The 25,151-nt window shown below is 34.8% G+C and overlaps 1 protein-coding gene across 2 annotated transcripts in view; it reads left to right on the top strand.

The window, feature by feature from the left end:
* PLXDC2 (plexin domain containing 2) overlaps positions 1–23,336 on the top strand; it is a 225,109-nt gene extending 201,773 nt beyond the window's left edge. For both annotated transcript variants that reach the window (XM_032443073.1, XM_032443074.1), the window contains exons 13-14: positions 11,360–11,520; positions 20,429–23,336. In XM_032443073.1, coding sequence (XP_032298964.1) covers positions 11,360–11,520; positions 20,429–20,545 — 278 coding nt within the window. In that variant the 3' untranslated portion in view covers positions 20,546–23,336. The remainder of the gene's footprint in view (positions 1–11,359; positions 11,521–20,428) is intronic.
* Positions 23,337–25,151: the final 1,815 nt, after the last annotated feature.

Here is a 25,151-nt window from a genome sequence, read left to right as displayed (position 1 = left end):
GATGATTTTTTTTGTGTGAATAATGTCAGTGGCTTGTCAAATTACACCCCACTGAACTTCATTAATCAAAATCAGGATGAAGAAATAGCTTCTACTAGATTCCCAAGGGACTTCAGGCTTTCACACTTCTGCAGAAGAGCAGAAGGGTGAATAAGCTTAGCAACTGCTTAGTAAATTAAATATTTACAGTTTTATTTGTAAGACTTTAAGAAAACAATAGGTTTAATTAGCTTCAAAAAACATACTAAAGACAAAGTTTAACTGAATTAATACAGTTATTAACTGTAGTTCTATATTATAATAATACAGCACTGTTTAGCTGTCTTAACAGAGGACATGGTGCTAATTCTAAATAATATATCACTGTGAGTGACTATGGGTCACTCTGAAAGTAATGCCTCCTATTTATTTCCATGGGAACTACAACAAAGAGAAAGAGCAGATAGCACGTCTTGATAGAGCAAATCCTCAGCTACAAAACAATATTTTTCAACACAGACACCACCATTAACTGTGCATTTTCACCATCCACCAACAAAAGCCTGAATACCACACTTGTCAAAATCTGCACCAGCGAAGGTGAGCCACTGTCACTGTCACCACTGCTGAAACGCACCACTCACTGCCTCACTGTGCTCACATTCACTTTTTGGTCTCCATGAACATTCAGTAAGCACAGACAAATGTCAATGGCTAAAATTTTTTGGTGCATTTTTTTTATTCTATTCCACACTTTTACTTCAATGTTAGATGTCATTCTGTCAGACTGCCACTCTGCTGCCATCTGCCACATGGCAACAAAATGTAATGGAACATTCATGGGAAGGTTCAACTTCTGCCATAGCACCAGCATCCACACATGATGCTGTAGGCCAGTATAATAAAATAGGAGGCAGTACTTTTGAAGCAATCTTTATCGGATTCAGTATTACTAATTAATTCACAGTAGTGAGTTATTATGTGACATTTTATTGATAAAAACATCTACTTTATATCTGTATGTCTGTATGAGCAGAGATCTTGCATTCCTCCGTGCACATTCCCCTCTGTGAGTTAATATGACCACTTTGACTCCCTAATAGAAGTCTCTTTTAAATCAGACTCTGTGGAGGACTACTCTTGTCAACTTATTTGTTGGTTCAAGAACCGATAACTGAGGTTTATTCCTTCTCCCTTTTTGGCTGATGACATTTTGCTATTCATTAGAAGAGGGTTGGGTCATTAGATGTAGGCTGGGTCTGTATTCACTTGATGATGAGAATGGAAAGATTTGGGTTGATTTCTGCAGGATTTGGAACAGTCAGTCAAAGCAGAGGTTGATTTGCCAAGCAAACTAAAACGATTTATATTTCCACTGGCATAAAGGGAAAGTTTACTGGCAGTGGTTGCCTTTCTTCTGAGGCACAGGAGGCTGTTTGACATGGATTTGACACAGAAATAATGCCTTGGAATAAGGTCATCTATAAACTCAGGGCAGTACCATTAGGCATTTTGTCTATGGGAATATCCCTGAATCTTTCTTTATCTGATTCTTCTTGAAATCCAATGGCATTTTATTTTGTTGTGAAAAGCACCTCAGTGCTTTTAGAGATCAATAAAAAAGGTGATTCAGTCAGCACTTTGCTCACACATTTCCCCTCTGTCTGTACATAAGCTGTCTTCCTAGGTGATCTAGACCCATGCTCTGCCTGCAAGAAGTCACCCTGAAGCAGGCAGCTAGCTTGGGACCAGTCAGCTCTTCACCTCAAGCACCTCATCAACAGCACAAAATAGTATGCTGTTATAGAAGAAATAATTCAAAAGTTGTGCCTTAAAAAAATGTTGTGGTTTTGTTGTTGTTGTTGTTGTTTGTTTGTTTTATACTTCTCTACTCTTTGTCCAAGATCTGAAAAGAAAAACCCCGTGAAAGTGAACTAAATGATGAATACTAAAGTGATGAATGGCTGTGGTCTATTTGGGAAAGTGATTTCCTAGGATCTGTGATATCACTCTTCTTAAATACAGAAAGTCTGTTTACTTGCAGAAAGCTGCTGCATTTTAGAACAAGCCAACAACTGATGTTATTATTCATTTCCATTAAGCTTTTTTCTTTCATTTTTGAAATAAAATAATAATAATAATAATAACAGTAAAAACAAACTGACTTCAAACAAGAAGCAAAACAGCACACCAGGATTTTTCATTCCTGGTGTAGATTTTAATCTGGGAAGTACTTTCTGATGATTCTTCAACTGTGTATTGAATTTTCCAGTGACCCCTAGATTAGGCTCAGATAAAACCTCTGCTGCTGTAGGCATGTTTTTTAGCTCTCTGTGATTTGTCAGCTTTTCATAAAGAGTAAATTCTTTCAGGTCAAAAATACAGGGTTTTTTGTTTTCTCTAACTAGATCCTTTAAAACTTTAATGAAAGGGAGCCTTCTATAGTGGAAAACCAAAGCTGTATTGGATCGATAATGGCCTATAGCTTGATGTGTCCTTGGATGGTAGCTGTCAATACCTTGTTGGGTACAGGAGGACTGTAAAGAAATTCTGCATCTCATCTCTACCTGGAACTTTGGAAAGCAGCTGTTATAAAACAGCAGCTAAAGTTAAGGCTCAGGTTTAGGTCAAAGTGTGTGGACTTTTTAATTGTATGATAAATCAGTTTGCAAGTTAATGCTGTAATTCACCCACAGTCATTTCAGGCATGTTTTAACAGACTTTTCAGACTTGCTTGTTTCTGTTTTTTCTGTGTGGCCTCTTTCTTCATAGACACTTGGTAGATGCCTAATAGATACATGTCTAAACCAATTCAAAATATAGTTGGCTTGTCATTGTGATATTTATTTGATTTTATTTCTCTTTAAAATAAGAAGAAAAGTATTTCTTAAATTTAAGATATATATGTAGCAGAACACATGTATGCTTTTGTTATTAATTGCAATTGCAGTTATTATTTCATTTTTCTTATAACACAGCCCAGGAGACTAAACAATTTAAAAGCCTAATTTTTCATGAAAATTGTGAGCAATTGACTGTGGCAAAACAGTAATACAGTATTTTCTTGATGAGAACTCTTTGGTGGGTGATTTAGATGATTGGCCAGCACATCTAGACATTTCATTTGACCTTTTTAGACACCTTGTTGTGATAATTTGATTGTTATGAGTCCTTCTCAATCCTTCAGCTTTATAACTCAGAAGAAAAATGTGTGTGTTGAACAGTAAGTGCCTGGAAATCTGCTACTTTTTCTCATTCATCAAAATGTATTACAAAATTACTGTTGCAAAAAAAAAAAAAAAAGGCAAAACTATGCAAAAAGACATCTACCTGAGGAATAAAGCTGTTTGTCTATTTCAGCATATTTAGAGAAAGGAAATGTCTATTTCTTGCTTGCTCTATGTAGTGTACCTTTTCAAATATGGCCTGGATGTGAACTTTAGTGCTGTCCAAGATTAACATTAGCACTATAAAGTACATGATTTTAGTTACAAACACTGGGAAACAGGATAGGAAATGATCAAAATACAATCCCAAATGTTTGAGTCTTGATAAAGTACTTTCACATATCTTAAACACAGTGATGAACTTATCCAGTGCTAGATTTGTGTCTTTAATTTCCCTTTAAAGTTTCAGTCTTTCTACCATGGTAATTCTCAAGAAATTGTGGATAAGATTTAGTCCTGTTTTTTTACACTAACCTCCAGCTAACTGATGTTCAACTAACATTATTTCATACTTGATAATAATTATCTAACCTAAAGATATAATAATGTGTTATATTTCTAAATGATCCAGTTCAGTATGATACCATGTAAGCAAACAGCCCCCGGGTCTTTGGAAAAGCAGCAACCTCTGATATAAATACTCCATCTTCATTGTTCACTAGATACATATTATACACAACAGCCAGTGTGCAACACTGGTATTTTCTAAAGCAATAACAAATAGAAAATGCTGAACTTATCTTTCCTGGTTGAAGAATAGAACTGCCAACTAATAATCTTTAATTTTAGGACATTTAACCTGGGAACACTGACAGATTGTGTTCATTTGTGTTTGTTTATTTGGCACTTTGGATTATATTTAAATGTTCCCCAAAACAGGATATTTGTGTCTTTTCCAGAATTTCTTGCATCTTCACTGTATCTCAGTTTTGCTGTCATCATCTTATTGTAGTAATATAGAGTATGTTAAAAAAAAAAACAAAACTAAAATAACTCTGCAGAAAGTCAAACAAATAAAAACAGAAGTTTTCCAAAGTAGCGCTAATAGAATGTATCTTCTAAAAAGGCAATGTCACTTTCTGCCTCTAGCACAAAAGGACATTTTACATCACATTAGGCATTATCCAGTACATTGGCTTAAAGAAGCATGACATTTAAACAGGTTAGCTAAAACAGAACTGTATGTAGACATCAACTTACATTTAATTCTGACTTCTTATACTGGTTTATTTTGTCTTTTGTTTTCTGTGTAAAATGTAAACTGATATAGGGTACCTACTCATATCATTTGTGTAACCTGGTAAATTTTTGCTCTCTTGGAATTAGGAATTCAGCTGCATTGCCAGGCCAAATACCATGGTAAAATATTGAGCTCTGTGACAGCTGATATTACATAGTGTTTTAACAGCATAATTGCTTCAAACTACTCAGACTAAACTGAACATCAGTGAATGATAATGGTTGCAGGAATATGTGAGATATTTTAGGGCAGAAGAATGTAAATCCTTAGCTAACACAGCTATTGCTGGCATTCTATAAACAGAGAAGTTAGTTTGGTGTTAGTGCATTCACATCCACTTGCTTGGTGAACTAAGCAATCAATCTTGGAGAGACTTATTGAGTTGCCTGGAGTCCTATAGAAAATTGATAGCAATTGGACAGATTTTGGATTCAGGATTTGTGGGTTACACTTCATGATATCATGACAACTTCATGAAAGACCACCTTTCATTCCTCACAGCATTAGCTGAATCAGGACTTTATAAATCATTCTGATACTAAGAAAAGTATTTGCAGTGGATTAACTTCAAAATGTTAACAAATGCTAAGGAAATGAGCTCACAAAAGCAAGAAAATCATATTCCATTATCATGAAGGAACTGAGAAGTCCAGAGCATGCTTTTCCTAGGAAAAGTAGAGAACAGTTTTTGGAGATTCCTCTGAGCTTCCAGAGAATTCTTCCCACTATAAATTTAATTCTTCTCTCCCACAATTACTCTGGATAGATCATTAATCTTCTGTTCAGGAATCTGCTTTATGTATAGGGAAAAGAAAGCTTAGCTTTGGAAAACCATATACCTGCTCCATAAAATGAGCAGTCCTCACATAGGCTCACATTCCCAATGTAAGTGGGGTTCCAAAACAGGGTTAAAAAATTCACTGTCTCTGCTGAGCTCAAATAGGTTGTATCCCTGTGAGCTTGGCTGTCTTGAATATTATGTCCTTCCTCTTGATATATGAGCACAAACTCTGTCAGGCGAACAGAGCAAAGCAATACAGCTTCCAGTCTAGACATTATGTACCAATCAGGATGGAGATCTAGTAAAGTGAACCTGAATCTGCAGATGTGAGTTAGCTGTGGACCAAGTAAGAAGCAAGAGAGTTTCAGCCCAAAGAGGTGAGCAAACACATGCAGAGGAAGTGTTGCCTTTTTGGCTTGTATGGCTTTCTTATGCAAAAACATCTATCACACATCCTGAAGTTCCTCAATGAGAGGAATTCACACATAAAATGATCCAATGCCAGCTATGAAAAAAGAGCGCTTGTGAGTGTAAGGATGGCTGAATGTAACCTAGTTACAGTGGTATATCAGGCAGATAGCAGGGAAGTGGGTAGTGGAGAGAAGGTTTTGACTTGCCAAGTTCAACAAAATCCGTACTGATATATTTTCTTGAAGTCAAGGTATTCCAGTACTGACAGTGATAGACAGTTTTATTACCCTGAAACAGAAATTGGAGAAGGGGTGTAAATTGCTTTATTCCTAACTCAGATTACTTCTAAAAGGCCAAGTATATATTCGCCGTTTTGCGATATATAAGATGGCGTCAATCCTAAGCAGTAGATGCTTCATTGTTTATATATAAAATGCATGTAACCAGCAGAAGTTAATAACTAGCAAAAATCCAGCAGCCAACTAAGTATAAATGGACTGATAAAAAAATCAGCCTTCAATATATCACACTTTTACTCATAGCTCAGGACTCCAGACTGAGATACCTTATGTTGAGTGAATTAGAAAACTTACAAGTGTCTAATGGAGAATGGGATCCCTATGAACAATATTTTAAAAAATAAATAAATAAAATAAAATAAATAGTAGCAGTGTGTTTTCACAAGCTTTAAGTAACCTACGTGATGCATTCTTTAAGGATCAACAAGTTTCTGTGATCCAATAACAATATTGCAGTTGGAATCTCTTGAAGTATTTCTACAAAAAGCTTCCCTTTCACATTTCAGTGACATGAGAGTTTTCACTTAGTTCCAATTCAAGATAATTACTGTGAATCAAATGAAACATTTCAATTAGAAGTGTACCCTTTAACTGTTTAATTGTTCTTAATTCCACCTAATTTTAGATTCTCTCACCAGGTATTGGCAATTTGTTTGTGAGCTCTATAGAAATATAGCCTATTACTCTAAGCTTTAATATTACATGTGGTAAGGATTATTAATGTTATATATGAGCATGCCTGATGTTCCTAAGCTAGTATTTATGGGAAACTACTTTTGTATTAGCATTAATAGCATAGCATAAATCTACTCTAGTCTATATATGTTTGTAGCAGTTTTTTTTTTTTTAATGTGGGCATGCTACAGTTTCAAAACCACAGTCAGAAACAAAATGTTAATTACTAAACATGTAAATTGCAGAATGCAAGGGAGTTCCAAAGTCAACAACTAAACAATTTAAAAGAAAAAATTAAAACAAAAAATTTAAAAAAAATTAAAAAAAAAAACAAAAAAAACACTTATGGAGCTTCTCTAATGTTATGTTTAATCTAATCTATCTAATCTATGTACTGCACACTTATGAGTATTACGCATAAGAGTGCATAAATACTATAGATGTGGTTATACTTGAACCAGCAGGCTTTTCCACTCTGGCACTGTTTCATCTGTTGGAATGATTTTCCTGGGCTGGTAAGTATCCAAATCTATTTCACAAGACTAAGTTCATGCCATAGATGCTGCTCATAGGGTTGCATATATATTCACATACCTATGTGATATTTTCATATTCATCTGACCTGGCAGCAAAAATATCATCTTTTTTAGTGAAGGTTTAGAATTTGTCCAATTCTGGCACATGGCATAACAGTAAATGTTCATGCAGTAATACATCAGTGTCCATTATTTATCGCTTTGTGACAGATTCAAGGATTTACCACGAAAATTCATACATCTGGTAAAAGAGAGGAGTAAATCTCAGTTTTCTTCATGGTGAAACAGGGCTGAATTACTGTCTTTCAGCTGATCGCTGCTGCTTAGGATATTTATATCCCTGACTTTGCTGATATAGCTATGTCAGTCATGAGGGTCAAATAAACATGATAACCCTTAAAAGGTGTATGTGCATCTAAGCAATTTGGTTGGAGCTTTTTGCCTTCTGATCAAAACACAGGAGTGAAAAGGAACAACATGGAAGAAAAAGGTGAAACTTTATTTTCCAAGTTCATGGTACAGAACAAAATTCATTTTTATTCTTTCATCCATCGTTTGCCCTTGAATCGATGTCTAAAGGAAAGATTCCAGTCAGAAAGCAATAGACCTTCACATAGTTTCCTTCCATTTCCAATAAAAAATTTTCATATCTCTGCTCTCACAGTCAAAGATGTAAATCATTGGTAAGTTATTATTTTTCCATCCCATATCATTGCAGACATATATGTATGTATCACAGGTTTTGTTCTTTTACTTATATATAAAAATGTTACAGTGGCAACCTCGTATGAACCTTGGGCTTAAATAACAGAACATACTGTATTTCATTATTTTTGTTGAGCTCAACTGGTATTATACAATACTGAGATAAACAGTGGTGAGAATGTATCTGTGACATGTGTACAAATGCTCTAACTGTCCCAGTTTGTACACAACTTTGTTCATGGCAAAGTCAACACCACAGTGACCATGAAACAGGACAAAACATTTGCATATGATAATTTCTTCAGGTTTTGCTTTTCCTGCAGTAGAAGAATCTAACTCAACTGTAAGTAGAGGCATAACACAGTAATATTAAAGCAAAAAAGATAGTCCCAGTGTGTTTGCAATGCAAATAATCAGAACGCTCCTATTGTTTTCACTTTCTTTTTAGACAACAATCCAACAGGAGAACGGTTATTTCATGTTTGTATTGTGTGTCTTGGGAAAAAAAAAAATTTACTCTTTCTGTACTGCTACTCAGAACCTAGTGAGAAGCAGAGTAAACATGCAGATGTTAACATGTTCTTTCTGCTTAAAAGATTTATACATGAAAGAATTTGGAAAGGAGTTCTAAATAGAATATATCGTATGTAACAACTGTTACCCTAAGCACAGGAAAATGTAAACTTGGGGAAAGTTCCACTGAGAAAGCTGTTTTGGAGAAAAATTATTCGAAAGACAAATATCCTCCTATGGGTTTAACCTTGCTTGGAACAGCAGATGGGCTGTGAAAAGCTTAGTAATACTTCTGCACATGAAAAAAATTGTGAGCTTTTTTTTTTGTTTGTTTGTTTGTTTGTTTCCCCATCTATTTCCCTTGGTAGCTTTTTAAAAGATCTGTCAGTTTTTAAGCAGAGGGTATTCTCAAAGTTGACAACATTGTTTATTGTCTCTGTGCAAAGACAGTGAAATCAATTTCTCATGAGTATTATAGCCCTGGGGTCAATGAACTGAATTTCAATTATGTAAACTACAAGTAACTTACACTTGTTGTTATTTAAGAATGTATTTCATTTGTTTTCACATTTGCCATTCTAATAGCTTCAGTGATGTCCACACAGTACTCCACCCTAGACTAGGCAGCCTATTGTCACCTGTTTTACTGCAAAGTGACAGCATTCTTATTTGCAAATCTGGGTGATAAACACTGAGAAAATATCAAATCAAAACAGATGGCCTTTATAAAGTGGTCAGTACCTTTGCTGAAATATAGAATTTCTTAATATGCAGAATAAGATTTTCTGCTTTCAACCATAACATAGTAACAATACAGATTATTCATTTTGTGTAAATTGGCCTGGAAATTTTGTCATTTATGATTCACCAATGTGGCATTGAATAATTGAGTGAAAGAGTATGAAGTTGTCAGAAAGACAGTTATGAGAAAGACAAGGTAGGAATCACCCACTCCTTATGGGAAGTTGTTACTTCTCTGTGGAATGATTCATGCAACAAGTTGTTTCTCATCACTGGGAATTAATAGCCCAACCCAAAGTATATACAATAAAGCAGGCCTTTCCTGATGGCCTTTCAGTTGCTTAACGTGTGTTTGCTTTGCCATTGAAACATACATGCAAGTAATAATTATAGTTACAGTGTACAAATTAATTCTAGTTTTAAACATCAGCTGTACTCAGCTGAAACTGAGTAGCTATTTAGTAAATTATTAATGTCAACGCTGAGTAAAGAACTCTGCTATTTGAAAGTCAAAACTGTCTTTTTTCAGGATCACCTTTCTTCTGTCTTCCTCCATGAAGGCTACCACCATGAATTGTTTCAAGTACCATTTGACTAGGAATGCATTTGGAAATGCTCAAAGATCTACAGTCCATTCAGGCATTATATCCCTTACTTTACTACAGTATCAAAGAATGGGCTGGAAATTCTCACTGTCTATTCTATTAAAAAAATAATAATAATAATAATAATTAAAAAAAAAAAATCAAATAGGGCTGACACAGGGAAATTTACAGGAATGAGTTCTTCTCACCATTACTTCCATGTAATAGAAACAGCTCCTGGCTAAGATAATGCATCTTCATTTTACTTTTTTTCCCTATTGCTGTAATGGTACCATGCAGTCCTTTGTGGAACCAGCCATGTCGGTCTTCTATGGGATGCATAAGCTGTTATGGTTAACCTCAGTCTGGTTAATTATTTCTATTTTCTTTTACTGCCCCTCATATGAGGCATTTAATGCTGTCTTAGTATCAGTAGATTGTTTTATTATTTTCCAGTTCATTTTTTTTAATATTAGTTTGGAGTTTTTTGTTCACCATCTTATGAACAATGGAAGACCGTGCACAAGTAGTATGGTTGATACTAATTGTGTTAGCATTGTAATTATTTGAAGCAATACTCATAATTCAAATGCTGTTATCTTCGAGTAAATCAAATGTAGATGGACACTGACCTCACAGACTGTGACAACCTAACAACCTGTGACAACTGAAACAACCAAACAAATAGTTCAGGGAAATGGTACAACCAAAAGGATGACTGTAGAAATCAAACACTTTCACTATAGTCAGCTTGGCAAACAAACATGAAAAAGAAATGAGTATAAGTGAGACCAGAGACAAGTTTTGTATGGAGTAAATCATGGAGGTGATTCTAGAATTGGCAGAAAAGCAGAAAGCAGTGGGAATATTTGGGCTCTGGTGTGCCCAAAGTAGAAATCATATCCAAATGTAAGTGGATATTGCCTAATTCATTGAGAGACTTTTTCATAGAGGCTATAGTCCTATTAAAAGATTTACAGTCACTTATTTGAAGGCAGAGTTGACAAGTTGCTTTTGTGATAGAGCCAACACTGTTTTCTGCTGGAAGGGGCATAGCATGAAAAATGTCCCAGAATCAGGTTTAATACATGAGTGGTCTTGGATGTGTGTTCCATTCAGACCACAGTTAAAATGTTGCAGGGTTATTTAACATCCTTCTGTTACAGTTTTTGCAGTTTGATTCTGTTGCATGGGTTCATTCAAAACCCCTCTCTAACCTAATGAATCAGGCTTTCAGAATGTTTATTATCTAGACCTCATAAAGATTTGTGGCATCTCTCAACTTGAAGCTTTAAAAACCAGAATAAAATGCAACGTTCAAAATGTATTCAATTGGTACTTGTCTGTAGGGCAACTGCAATGGCTTTATGAGAAAATGAAAGCAGAATTCCTTATGAGGGTAATTGGGACCTTCTGAATGTCCAGATTTTGTTCAAATGAAAGTATATTAATTTTGTTTACTGAATCAAAATTAGTAAAATGTTTGGAAACGTCTGTTCATTAAGATTACATGATTGTGGGAAAGAGACACAGCATCTTTTTTCCATCTTGGGGTCTGGAAACCAAGACATAATAATGAAAAAGCAAATGTTCATGTTCATGTACCAGATGTGAAATGGAATGGATAACACACAAGTTACTGCACTAATAAGTATGTCATTCATGCAGCTTCCACAGATGACAGTGCCGCAGAGAAAAAAGGTGGAACACTTCATGCTGGTTTAATCATCGGCATTCTAGTCCTGGTCCTCATTGTGGCTGCAGCAATCCTCGTGACTGTCTATATGTACCATCATCCAACATCAGCAGCCAGTCTCTTCTTCATAGAGGTAAGACAAAAGTAACAGACTGTATCACTATTTGGGGTCTTCAGAACAGAAAATATTCTTCAATTGCTAGTATAAGATAAGGTGCTGCTATTTCATACCTAGTATGTTTGTCACTTTGCTTCTACTGTAAGTGTAATTGCTTTCACTTGTTTAATTTCTACAAGGGTCATTCACAAAAGTTACATCTCAGATAGTCACCTCTCTTTCATATATTTCCTTTTCCTCAGTATATTTTTATTAGCTTCTATGTGCATTCACATTTTCTTTTGGAACATAGAGTTTTTCTATTATTTTCTTTTGGAAAAATGATGAAAATAGATGTACTTCATTCTCAGAAGGGGTTGACTGAACTTGAGTATGCATTTGAAAGGCTATTAGCAGCTCCGTACGTTCATTTGTAGGCATTTTTTAAACACTTGTTATCAGAGTGTGAGGACTCTTTTCACATGATTTTAACATCTAAGTCTAATATCATCTCCTTTTGCTCTTTTTATTAGAATAGAAAGAAACAGATGATGATTCATCTGACCTATTTGAGACATTTCCTTTATAATTAGGCAAATTACTATTTCTCTCCCTCAAAGATAGACAGCTACCTTAGGTACAGACATTGAGATTGCAGATCAGTTCTTCAATAGTTCAATTCTTCTGTACATGAAAATATGAGAAAAGAAAATTCCATAGGAATTGAAAGAAAGAAAGAAAGAAAGAAAGAAAGAAAGAAAGAAAGAAAGAAAGAAAGAAAGAAAGAAAGAAAGAAAGAGTAAAGAGGAGATCAAAGGAGAGGAAAGAAAGAAAGAAAAAAAGAAGAAAAGAAAGGAAAGAAAGGAAGAAAGGAAAAGAAAGGAAAGAAAGAAGAAGGAAGAAAGAAGAAGAAAGAAGAAAGGAAGAAGAGAAAGAAAGAGAAAAAGTAAGAAAGGAAAGAAGGAAGAAAAGAAAGAAGAAAGAGAAGAAAGAGGAAGAAAAAGAGATAAGAAAGAAAGAGAAGAAAGAAAGAAAGAAAGAAAAACGAAAAAGAAAGAAGAGAGAAGAAAGAAGAGAGAAGAAAAAGGAAAGAAAGAATAAAAGAAAGCAAAAAAGGAAAGGAAAAGAAAGAAAGAAAGAAGAAAGAAAGAAGAAAGAAAGAAAGAAAGAAGAAAGAAAGAAAGGAAAAAAGCCACTCTGGCGAATACTTAATTTACTTTTTTTTCTTTTCAACAATATTATTTCTCTATCTTATAAATATGGATTTGCTAAACATGAAAGAAGGCAATGGTTGATCATAATACTCACCTGCAGTAGTTCCTCGCTTTTAAGAGCTGGGAGACTTTCTAATGTAAAATTCCAAAAGCACTGAAAGTGTCATTAGGGACATATCATATCATCATATCATAGTATCATAGTCTCGTGTGGATTGGAAGGGACTTTAGAGATCATCGAGTCCAACCCCCAGAATTCGAGCCTCCCGTGTAGCAGAGCGGCACTTCTACCACTTTTGCCACAGGGGGATTCGAACCCGAGCCCCGGTGTTGCAAAGCGGCATTCCTACCACTGCGCCACTGGGGCACACTAGGGATTATATCTAGGGATTCCTTGTGAAAACGTCTGTATGAGAAAGATATGGAAAGATAGAGACATTCATTCTTAGTGACAGTAGTATTAATTGAACTCAGATGCAAACTTGAACAGGATGATTCATCTTTAAAACTGTGTTATAACACATATGTTGCTGAGATGCAGTAATAGTGACAGAAGTCAAAATGAATTATTAATCTGTATTCTAGGCTAAATGTAACCTTTAACCACTGGGGAACGGTATCCATAAAATAAAACCCATGCCACTAAATTTTGTCTTGAGGCGATATTAGTCATATCTAAAGTCAAAACTAAAGTGGCTTTTACCAAGCTTCTTGAAAAAAAAAAATAAGCACACTTAACTCTCCTATTTTTAAAAGAAAAAAAAAAAAAAAAAAAAAGAGCACAGGGAGAAGTAAAATACACAGTTGTCTAAAAGTTTTTAGTACCTTGTAGTCCTGTGTCAAGTCTTTCTCGCCAAATGAAAGCTATGCATCAGTTTATCTGCCATCACTAATTTGAATAAAGCTTAGTCAAATAGAGAACCTTCACCATTTGTTTATATTTTTAAAGAAACTATTTATAATTAAATTATTGATAGAGTAATCCCTATGTAATAGCATCCATTCATTAGTGTAATTTACTTTTTTAGCCAAGATTGTAGTACGTTGCCAAGATTCTGTAATTCTCATTTTCAGTCATATTCTGTGGGTTTTGGTTTAAAGGCTGTTTTTGGAATTTTGAGTTAATTTGGTTTATAGTCAAGACTGCTTACTGAACAAAGAAAAGTATAATCATTTGATCCTGTATCACACAATTTTAGTCTGTTTCTCTCGTGTTCTCTCAGTTATCACCCAATATTCACTAACCACTTTACTCAGGTTTCTGTATAGTTCAACCTGAATTCCATTTGTGATGCCCCTCATTTTTGCCATCTAGTCTCTTTCCTTAGCAGAAATTTTCTTTTAATATACCATGCATGGACTGCACTGTTTAACTTTGTATTGATAAGTGCAACCCCTTTGCGACACCTCTGAGTAGTACTGAATGAAATCCTGAATGCGCTAGTTGATTAAATTAAGCAATGCACAGAAGTCAAGGAAAAGGTCATTTATTTCAAGAGAAAGTATTGTCTTAGAATAGAGTAACATTGATCTCCGATTTTTTTTACACCTGAAGTCTGAAAGAAGTGTTTTCTCTAGTGGTTTTATTCTCAGCCATTGAGTTCATTCCTCACTGGAATGAAAATAACTATCTGTAAAAAGGGCTAGAAAAGTCTCACTAGCAAATACTATTCAATTTGTCCTTGAAGGTGTGCCATTTTAAGAGAATACGATCTAAACAACTGAATACTTTTCTAGAAAGTGTACCCTGTTTTCCTAAGTAGGAAAAATATTCAAACCAAAATACTAAGTTTTCCTGGTTGTTGTTTTTTTTTGTTTGTTTGTTTGTTTGTTTTGTTTTGTTTGTTTGTTTTTGAATGAAGGTTGCTCCAAAAGTAATGCCTCCTATTTCTGTGGAAACTACAGCAGGTACTACAAGAGAGCACAATAATATTATTTAATAGATCAAATTCTTAGCTGAAAACTAAAAATGACTTCAACATAGTCACCACCATTGGCTATTCATTTTCACCAGAGATGAACACATGAATAAGAGCCAGCATGACCTGGTCTTAAAAATCTGCATGGCCATCTGAAACATGTCTTGTCTTTCACATTGCTGTTGACTCTGCTGAAACACACTGTCCACCATTTCACTGCACTCACACCCACTGTTTGGTCTCCATGAATGTTCACTAAATGCTGATGAATGTCAACAGGAGCAATTTGTTCTCCATGGTGGAATTCAATGGGAAAGCTTTCTTCATCTGCACTTCCATGCTAGATGCCATTTTGTCAGAATGCCCCTCTGCTTTCATCTGTTACAGGGCAACAAAACTCAATGGAACATTGGTGGGAAGATTCAGCCTCTACTGCCATTCAACCAATATCCATCAACATAATAAAATAAGAGACATTACTTTCAGATCAGTTATCCTCCTATTCAACACACGTTTCACTTTTTAGGTTGGAATCTTCTCTGGCAGCATAGAGACAGAAGGAATTAATTATCAGATTTTTAAGCAAGGGAGTTCCAATCAAAGTTCAAGTGAATGCAGACTATTTCTAAAAGCAGAATACAAACAGAGGTAAAGTCATTGCCAGCTGTCAGATGGATTTCCTCTAATTTTGTCCAAGTTGCACACCAGATAGCAGCTTCTTTTTTAGCTTTTACTTCTTGCCTTCTTTTTCTTTATGTGTCTTTTTCCTTTTGCATTTTTGAGTGAACTTTGGCAATAAAAACAATTAACATCTAGGGAACATTTATTAAATCAAAAGGCAAAGCATAAGGCAAAATCTTATAAGGCATCTTGTGATGCCTTTTGTCTGTCTGCACCTAGTTTTCTGTGGACAAAAGGGTTGCCACCCCTGCCACAAGTTTTTGTATGCATGCTATCTTGTATTTTTCTTACCTTTGTTATTAATATTTTGATCCAAATTTCTTTCAGTGTTAGAAATGTACCTCAGCTCTGTCTGGGGAACAGAGGCAATATGATGTGGCCATAGCTGAGAATTCTGTAAAATTCTTCCCAATGCAAGGTGTCAGATATTGCAAGCATCTTGTCCCAATGAGACAGAAATATTGTTGCCAAAATTACTTATGCAAGGCTTAAAAAGAGAATGAAATTCTTCAGTGGCAGTTGTCTGCAAGTAGTGAGTTTTAAGGAGTCTAAACTAACAGTACAATTTGGGACCATTTTCACCTGAGGCAAAAAGCATAAAAGGAAGTATCTTTCCAGATGTGCAGGCTCTGAAGCTGTGGGGATATGAATGAATTTTGACCTAAGATCCTATTTTAAATGCAACTAACTGCCTTTGCCTTTGTGTTCCTTGGAGATTTTTCAGAGGTTTTTGTAATAATTCAGCTGTTTGTGTACCCTCACAGAATCACACACTCACATGCACATACCTATGTCTCTTTTAGTTGTTTGTTTAACTTCATTGTGGATGTTCAGGCTGGATAATTTCACAAATCTGTTGTTTTTTTTTAATGGCCACACAGACAGCTATGGATCTGGGTGAGGGGTGACCTTGCAGAGAAGGGAGGAAGGAATGAGCAGCTGCAGATCTAGAAGGATCTGAATTCGTGTCATTTACCCATCAGCCTCACATTACTGTGACTAACTATTAGTATATTTTTGAGGATGGCTCCCAAATCCTGAGCTATACCTGAGGTTCTCTGGGAAAGCGCTATTAGGCATTTTTCTAACATTTGAGCTGCATAGAGGATTTCTCTGCAGTGCCTGGAAACATTCCCCAGCACTCAGAACTTACAATAGATTTTCTTCAGATTTTGACCATCTGTTCTTACCTCACCTGCGTAGAGAAACAAAATTGGAGTAATAGGGGAGGAAATAATCCAAAAAAGAAGCCTGAAGCTAAACTGGGTGTTTCAGAGAGCAGGGATATGGCCCATTGTTTTTATTATATGTATGTATTTCACTAGGATTGTATTTTTAGTTTGAATAAGTCTTGACACGGTCATCAATTCAGTTTTGTCCAGAATTTAAAGCTGAATTGAATTTCATAAAAATGAAGTATCATTTTTTTCTCTTCTTTCAAAGTCGTGTAGCATTGTGTCATTTGGGATACTGCCATTGATCTCACTGCCATTGCCTTGTACTGATAGTAATTTTTTCCAAAGCTTATCCAGCTCAGCAGGAACCAGCAGGGGAAACCTAAATCAGCAACAGGGGAGAAGTGCTAAAATAAATACCCAACAATGACAATAAAAGTCAGAGGTGGGGAGGAAGAAGGCATTCTGTTTCTTTTCCATCAGCAGTCTGCTACTTAGATGATCCTAAGACTGCAGAAACATCGTTATACTGAGAAGCATTTTAAATCACAGAGATACATTTTAAACCAGCATTTCTATAAAAGAGAAAAATAAAGTCAGTAGATGACACTACTGAATCTTACAGTATAAAGCAATCTATTTTCCAGAACGGTTTCCTCAAAATGCTAAATTAACATGGTTTCAGGCAATTGGTCTTTTTTTATTCTTAGAAATACAAATTAGAGATACACTCAGTTTACACATGTGGGCTCAAGCTTCCCACATGTTAAGGGAGAAGAATCTGATCAACCATGAGAATAAACTTGGAGATCTTTCCATGAAACAACAGTGTAAGAAACTACTGCCTCCATCTTTTAGTACTTTGAGGAGTAATCACTTCCATTTCTCTCTCAGAAGTGAGAGTATCCACTCTAAGTCTACACCAATATTTACATGAAGGTGCTTATTCTAGCTTTAATATTGCTATAGGAATTCATATTTACTTTGCAGCCACCAACAGTAGTGTAGATAGGTGTAATGTAAGAAATGTGAAAGATAAATTTCAATTTCCATCAAATATCTGACTGCTAATTTCTTTCATTTTTTCTTATTGATTTCAGTAGTATCTAAGGGGTTTTTATAATTTATATCATAAATTATTCTTATGCAAACTGAAGCACACGTGTCAGTCACAAGTGCTTTCCACTAGCTCATTTGCTTTAAAAAAATGAACTCAGTGAAGCTATGAGAAAAAATCCTGTTCCCATTTTCCTTCTTTGTTACACACTGAAAAGAAGCAGGAATTACAGCTCTTCAGCAGCAGCTTGAAGGATTTCCTCTGAGTTCTAATCTTCTAATTCCAGAGAATGAAGCATATTTTTTCCTGTTAAATTCGATGAAAAAACTAAGGAATTAGTTTAAGTACCCAGTTTTTGTTCTTCCCATTTTCTTTCATTTGTTGTTTCATTAGGGGTTTTTTAGGTCATGGAGTTTTTTTATTTGTTTTGCTTTTTTAATCCACTTATTACTCTGCTTTGCAGAGAAAGTCAACAATGCATTAAGCTCTTCCTGAGCTACTTCAGTAATTCAAGAACCTATTTATCCCTTGACATCAAATTGCTTTTGGTTTTATCAATTAAAACTGTAATGTCACTAAAGATTTTTGTGAGGTCAATAGACAGGTCAATGATTGGTAACTTGTCATTGCCTTAAGACTGGTAACCACTTAAAACACTCACATCCACATGAGTTGAATTTAAACAGACTTTCAGTAGAAATGGAAAATCTCACCATGATAAGAGTGAGCATGAAGAGAAACCACATAAAACTGCAAATAATGTTAGGAGATGACTTTCAAATATATTGATTTCTTCATTAGCTGCTGTATATGTTGTAAACCATTGTACCAATAGAACTGATATACATCCATCTACTAACCACATTTCATCATCTAGAAAGGCAAGTGGAATAAAAGAGTAGTAGAAAATGTTCAGATTGTAACAGTGTAGCAAGGAAGTAGAAATTAATCAGAAGTACGTTTTAAAATGAGCATCTTAACAGACTAAGACTCAGCTCATTTTTATATGCTGCCATTTGAGACTATTTCTAATTATTTTTCCCAACTAGTTTTCCATTGATTTTCAATTTCTTTTTTCTTTAGAGTACTCTAAGGTCAAATTCTCATCTATACTGGTGTAAATCCGGAATAAGTCCTATGCATTTAGTAGAATTACTCTTGATTTACTTCAGTGAGTCTGAAAACAGAATATGACCCTTTTTCTTTAGCAATAACCAAACTGTCCTTCTTAATTTTGAAACCAGTTTGAATCAAACTTAGGTAGAAAAAATGTCTCCAAACTTTGAACAGACTAAGTTTGCTTATTAGGAAAAGACATCCGTTAACGAGAACAAAATTCTACCTTCCTACTTTTTCAGAAGGTGTTGCATTGAAAGGACTGCAATTTTAAATTACCTGCCAAACAGAATTTAGCTCTGGATGACTCAACATCAACCAGACTGTGGGAGGGGAGAAAAATAAATCAGTTGCTTTTATACTATATCTTTTTAACAGTGATCATCAAGAAAAACTTTGTACCCAAAGATTTCTATAAGGACTGCTGTCCAACAGCACCGTGAGTTCTGGCATACTGTCATAGCTGTGCCTGCTTTGTGACCCTCAGTACAGACATTCAGCAGCATGATATTTCCTTACTGATTAGAAGTCAATCAAAATGCAGTATTAAGGGGACAGAAAAACAGATATAGATAAAATATTTATTTTTTAGAAGTAGATACTTAAGTAAAAATATTTTAATTTTGAGCTGGCAATGAAAATATAGGATGTAATTTACTATGTAATTCTCCCCTTATTTACCTGCGATGTTTCTGTGTACCTTACTACACTTTTCAACCTTCCTTCCAAGCAGATCTTAACAGCAGTTGGAACAGAGAAAAATGTGTCAACATATTTAACAGTGGGAAATTTTCAGTAGGGAATAATTGTTTTAGGCAAGCGTTTTGTGTCAGCTAATATTATGGAAGAGTTCTGGTCTACTGTCCTGAAAACTATTCTCTTTGACAGAATCTTAGCAAGGTCATCAAATATCTGCATATTCCCAGATATTAGTCATTTTGTAAAATCCAAGTTTTGTAAAGCACTTTCTTTTCCTATAGCCATTACAATCTGGAACTGTTTTTATCTGCTCTAGAAATGTATTTTTCTCAGTCTCTTAGCTATTTTTAAAGCCATCACAGACACTAATGAAAATTAGTTGTAAACTCTTAAGACCCTTGCATCCAAAGGTTAAAAAAAATTAAATGAAAAGGCTACTTTCATTTGAACCATCAAAGTAAACTACACAATTGAAATCACAAAATGACAGAATGGTAGAGTTTGGAAGGTATCTTTGGAGGCCATTTCATGCCGCCTGTCTCTGCTACCTATAGCAGCCTACGCAGGACCATACTGACAGCTTCCAAATATCTCTGAAAGGGGAGACTCCTTAACTTTTCTGGGCAGACTATGTAAGTACTCTGTCATGCTCACAGTAAATATGTGCCTTCTGGTGGTTAGATGAAGCCAGCTGTGTTTCAGTTTGAGCCCATAGCCTTCTGTACTTGTGAATTATATCACTTGGAATAAAAACTCACTATTTATCCAGTTCTGGATTTAAATAATAATAATAATAATTTTTAAAAAATTAAAATCAGAATATGATACAAATAAAAATAAAATAAAAATAAATAGGAGTAGTATGGTTTTGGTGGACTCTGAGACACACTCTCCCATGGAACATGTTAGCAAATTTCTATTCTCTACTAGACAGGAAGCACAATGGGCATGTTTCTCCATTTGTGTATTGGATTTTAGCACGAGAAACCAAAATTACAGATTATCATTAAAGTTTTTAAACTTTAACTTATTGTTGTACCCTTTATATTCTGAAAGTTTCTTTTTTTCTTGTTGCTGTCAAAGCGGCGTCCGAGCAGATGGCCAGCAATGAAATTCAGAAGGGGATCTGGACATCCTGCATATGCTGAAGTGGAACCAGTTGGAGAAAAAGAAGGCTTCATCGTATCAGAGCAATGCTAAAATTTTTAGGACAGAACACCAGTACTGGCCTACAGGTGTAAGACATTTACTTTGCATCTCTATAAAGAAAAGGAGCCCTAAGCTGCTGATAGTATGAAGATTTTGGATAAGCTTTGTCCAGGAAGAAAAACTATCTAAGATACCAGATTACCATTGCACAGTAGTCTTTGTTAGTGGACTGAGACACAATGGTTGATGCAGAACAGTGGACACCTATGGTATCAGAACTATGGCACAAGTGCCACATTATTGGCTTTAGGTATGGCGGTGCACAGAAATCAAAAATATAATAAAGCTTTGGTGCACAAGGGGGTTACCCTGTGGTTCAAGTGTTCTTCTCTGGTATGTCAAAGACTGAGCGACAAATCTGTACACTTTCAGTGCAAAGAACACTGATCAGTGTTCACAGGTGATTGAGAACATTATCTCAATGCAAGTGAAGAAGAAAAATAAAAGAATTTTCCAATATTTCTACAAACAGATGTGGAAGTACACTCACTTTTTAATTCTAAAATAGGCTGCCCACCCGAGCAAGTAAGCCACAATGCATATGCTTTCCAGGAGTAGTACAATGTTTCTTGTACATTGCTGATCAATATCCTTTCAAACAATTCATGATATACAAACTGATAAGAAATGAAGGCAACAGAGAAATTGTTATTTCATGGGAGTTCACAATGAAGTTGGGCTGATTTTCAGTTTCAATGTTCATTAAAAATTACAAGGTTCCCTTCAAGTGAAATCTTTCATTTCTGAGTGATAGACTAAATTCAAGGCAATAGATCTTTTTTATCTGACAGAGGTGTTATGGACCATTTCTTAGACAATGTAATACAAAAAAAATATCTGAAGATATAAAATAAATGGGGTTCTATCCTTTGCCATTTCAAAATCTTTCCTGAGAAGCACCACAGACTTCAGTGCACCCCTCCCAGAGATTCAGATATTATTAAACCCTGCTGATTCATAAAATGAATTTGTTTAATGCACACAGTAGTTGCATAAATATATATATAAATATATTTTTTTTTATAGCTAACACAAGGCAGGCTCTTGTGACTGTTAAGACTGCATTTTTGTCATTCAGACAAAGGAAATGGATTGCATTACTGCATATTTCCACTGAGTTGTAAAATAATCCTTAATGTTATAATATTTTTATGTTGTGTGGGGAAGGTGGTTCATGTAGTCGCAATACCATAACCTTTCTTCCTATTGAAACCACTCTTTCTTTAATGTCGACCCTTTCCCTCCATGTATAGGGAAAGACAACATTATAAATTCACAGCATCAAAAACAGCTACTCCTTTCATGAAAGGGGTTAGTATGTAACGAGACCCAGATCTTCCATGCAGCATGGGAACCTAAATGCTTTGATGATCTGGGCCAGAGACATTAAAATATTAAATTCAGGCATTATACATGCATTTCATTGTAGTCATTGACTATCACATTTTTACATGCTATACAAACAGATATACTAAATGCATTTTAAAGTGAGATATACATGATTAGCAGTTTCAGATCTCAAGTAGCTAAAAACAGTTGTTGATACTACCTTATTACTACAGCTAATTACATTTTCTGTTGAAGCTTCTATGGTCTAAATTCAATTACTTGATGCTGTTCAGTAAATAATACTATTTTTTTTTTTCTGTATTCTTATGTTTTGCATTAAACATTTTTTTCGTCTGTTTAACATCATCTAGCGTGAGACTGAAACTGTTCAAAACCTAACTGGTATTAATCTGGAGGTACTAACAAACATCCTCTTGAAGCTTGGTGAAAAGTCTGCAAGTATTCTTTTCCCTTTGTGTGGGTTTATGTTAGGCCAGGATTAAATTGCAGGCTGATAATTTTGATAGCAATAACCAAATTTATGCATTTACACATTTATCTGGTGGCGCTCATTTAAGATATCACTGCAAATCATTTAGACAGTTGATGTGTAATATTTACTGTCAGGTTTTTTTTTAGCAATCTTGAAATTCATCAGCTAGGATTGACTGGCCAAATAAAGCAATTGTACAGCTTCCCTTTGAAGCATGCTGGCAACCTGTTTGAGAGCACAGCCTGGCAAATTATACTAAAAAATTTTATAAAAATCTACAAAGTAATGCAATAAGCTCGGGAGATATTTCATACAAGTAAAGAATGTTTATTTTATTATGAGTTTACAGGTTTGCACTTTGATTGACTCATAGTTTTCTTTTTTTACCCATGTATGTAGTTCATTTCATGCAATAGAGCTTAATGAATTTTTTGATGTTGTTTAACAAGCATGACAAATTTCAAATTCAGTATTTGATTACTTTTATTCTAAGGCCCTCTTGCACAGGTAAAGGATCTTTATTAATATTTGCAAACTAACTTAAATTTCATAGTCCTTATTAAAATAACAGCAATTATTTTTCACTCTTTGTTCACCTCCAGTAATTTGGTGGCAGATTTCACAGATATGTGGGGAGATCTAGTATACTTCTTTTGATTTTTGCCATGATGTTATATGCTATGGATTATAACATAATGAGTTCCTGGGTTCATTTGATAAGATTGATAGGCCATATGCTTATATCTGATAAGAACTGATATCTGAAGAGGAAAACTCGTGCATACTAATGGAATGTATAGTGTCTCATCAGTGTCTGCTTTGATATATTCTGTGGTATGTTCTATTTATCCCAGTAGGCAAAAGTTAATTAAGTAACCTGTTGCTGTTTTGTAATTCCATCTGGTTTTCTAATTTTTTAATAAGTAAAAATTGCCACATTAAAAATGTTACAAATATAAATCTTTAGAAGGTGTGGTGAAACATTGATATTATCTGACATTCTTACTTTTATCACTTTATTAAGCACCAGTATGACTGATCCAGATAGAAAAAGGGTCATGTAAACTCCTCCTCCCAGAGACTACGCTGAAATGTCGAACAACTCAGAAAGAAATTTCTATGTAGGTCTCTGAAACAGTGGCTTCACCCACATTCTCACTTAATTTGAAAGTACTTCGGAATATTTCATTTGCTTAAATGTTTCCTTACAGAGTCTTTTATTCTAACAGTTATTTTAACTCTCAAACACTGCCTGTAAATTTGTGTACATGTCATGTGAGTCATGGTGACATGACTGCAAGATCTCCAGAAAATGGTTTCTTACTGTTTTCTATTTTCATTTAAAATGTTCCTGTGCACCTAAAAAACACTCTCAGTGCTGTACAGCTCATACTGTTTCACGGAAAAATGAAAATCTGAAATATAAGGATTCAAAGTACATTACCAAGTAACTCTTTAAGACGAGTTGAACCTGTATGTTTAGATAAATATATCACACTTCTTTATTATTTTTTAGCATTCTATTCAGACATTAAAAATGTTAGATCTGTGCAAAAATTTTAATCATACTCACATGTATGCACATATAATGACAAAAACTTTTTAATTGTGTGCCACGTTCCTAAGTGCACTCTTTGACACACTAAAGTTAGAGATCGAAGACTGTTTTGAATGTAGCTATTTGATTCATCTTATCTTTCCTCAAATTTTGTTACATTCTTTGTTACATACTGTCTTATTTTATTTTATTTTATTTTATTTTATTTTATTTTATTTTATTTTATTTTATTTTATTTTCATGGACTTTTCTGCATTACCCATTATTTTTACTGGTGGGATATATACCACTTCATTCATTTATATTCTGAGCATCTCTGCTAAGGTTTTCAGAGGAGGAGAACAAATTAAAGGAGAAAATGCAGGAGGAGAAGGAAGGGAGGGGTGTCACCATTTTTCATTCAGAAAAAGCTTCAATCTCTAAGTAAGCACTACCTGATTTTTCTTCTGTGTATGGATTCTGGTTAATGCAAATATCTGAAGGTAATTTTTTTCTGATATTGGTTGCATCCTTTGCAAACTTGTTGTCCAGACATTTTAGTCAAACAAACTATTGCTACTCAAACTACTATTCAGTGGAAAACCTGTCCCAGATAATTTTTTTTTAAGCAGCAAAAAGTCTCTAAAAGCAGTTCTCAGGACATGGTTTATAATTATACCCCTTTAACTAAGCAGGTATTTTTGCCCAGTTAATTGATATAGAATCCTACTTCTGCTGTTTCTCTTGGAAGATAATATATAGAGATATTAAGCTCTTCCCATGCAATCTGCTTTATATCATTTGGAGTATTTTCTTTTTATTTGAAGACAAACAAGCTGCTCTCTTACTTGCTAACATTTCTTCAAAAGACATTTAATTTATTGACTGTTTGGGTGGCACAGTGTTTCCTCAGACACCAAGAAAGCTGTTTGCAATAAACACCACTTGAGTCAGTCTGACTTCATTTGGATTGCTGTTTTTATCATGAGATCATTTTCTTCACATTTAATAAGCATCAAAAAATTTTGTTTTGGGAGGTAGCCAATGATACTGTAATCTGTTTGTCATGTTTGATTGCACACCAGCAATGGTGTCTCTTAAGTTTTCCACTTAAAGCTTAAGCCCAATGATGAGGATATCAGAATCACACCCTATTTTAGTGACAAAATGCAACTTTCCAAAGGAAGAAAGCAGTGTGGCTTTTGTAGATATAAGGGTATTTTCACAATGGCCTGTTT

The sequence above is a fragment of the Coturnix japonica genome, chromosome 2, assembly GCF_001577835.2.
Source record: "Coturnix japonica isolate 7356 chromosome 2, Coturnix japonica 2.1, whole genome shotgun sequence".
Classification (NCBI taxonomy): domain Eukaryota; kingdom Metazoa; phylum Chordata; class Aves; order Galliformes; family Phasianidae; genus Coturnix; species Coturnix japonica.
Note: the sequence above shows the minus strand (reverse complement) of the source record. Positions and strands in the feature narration are given on the sequence as shown.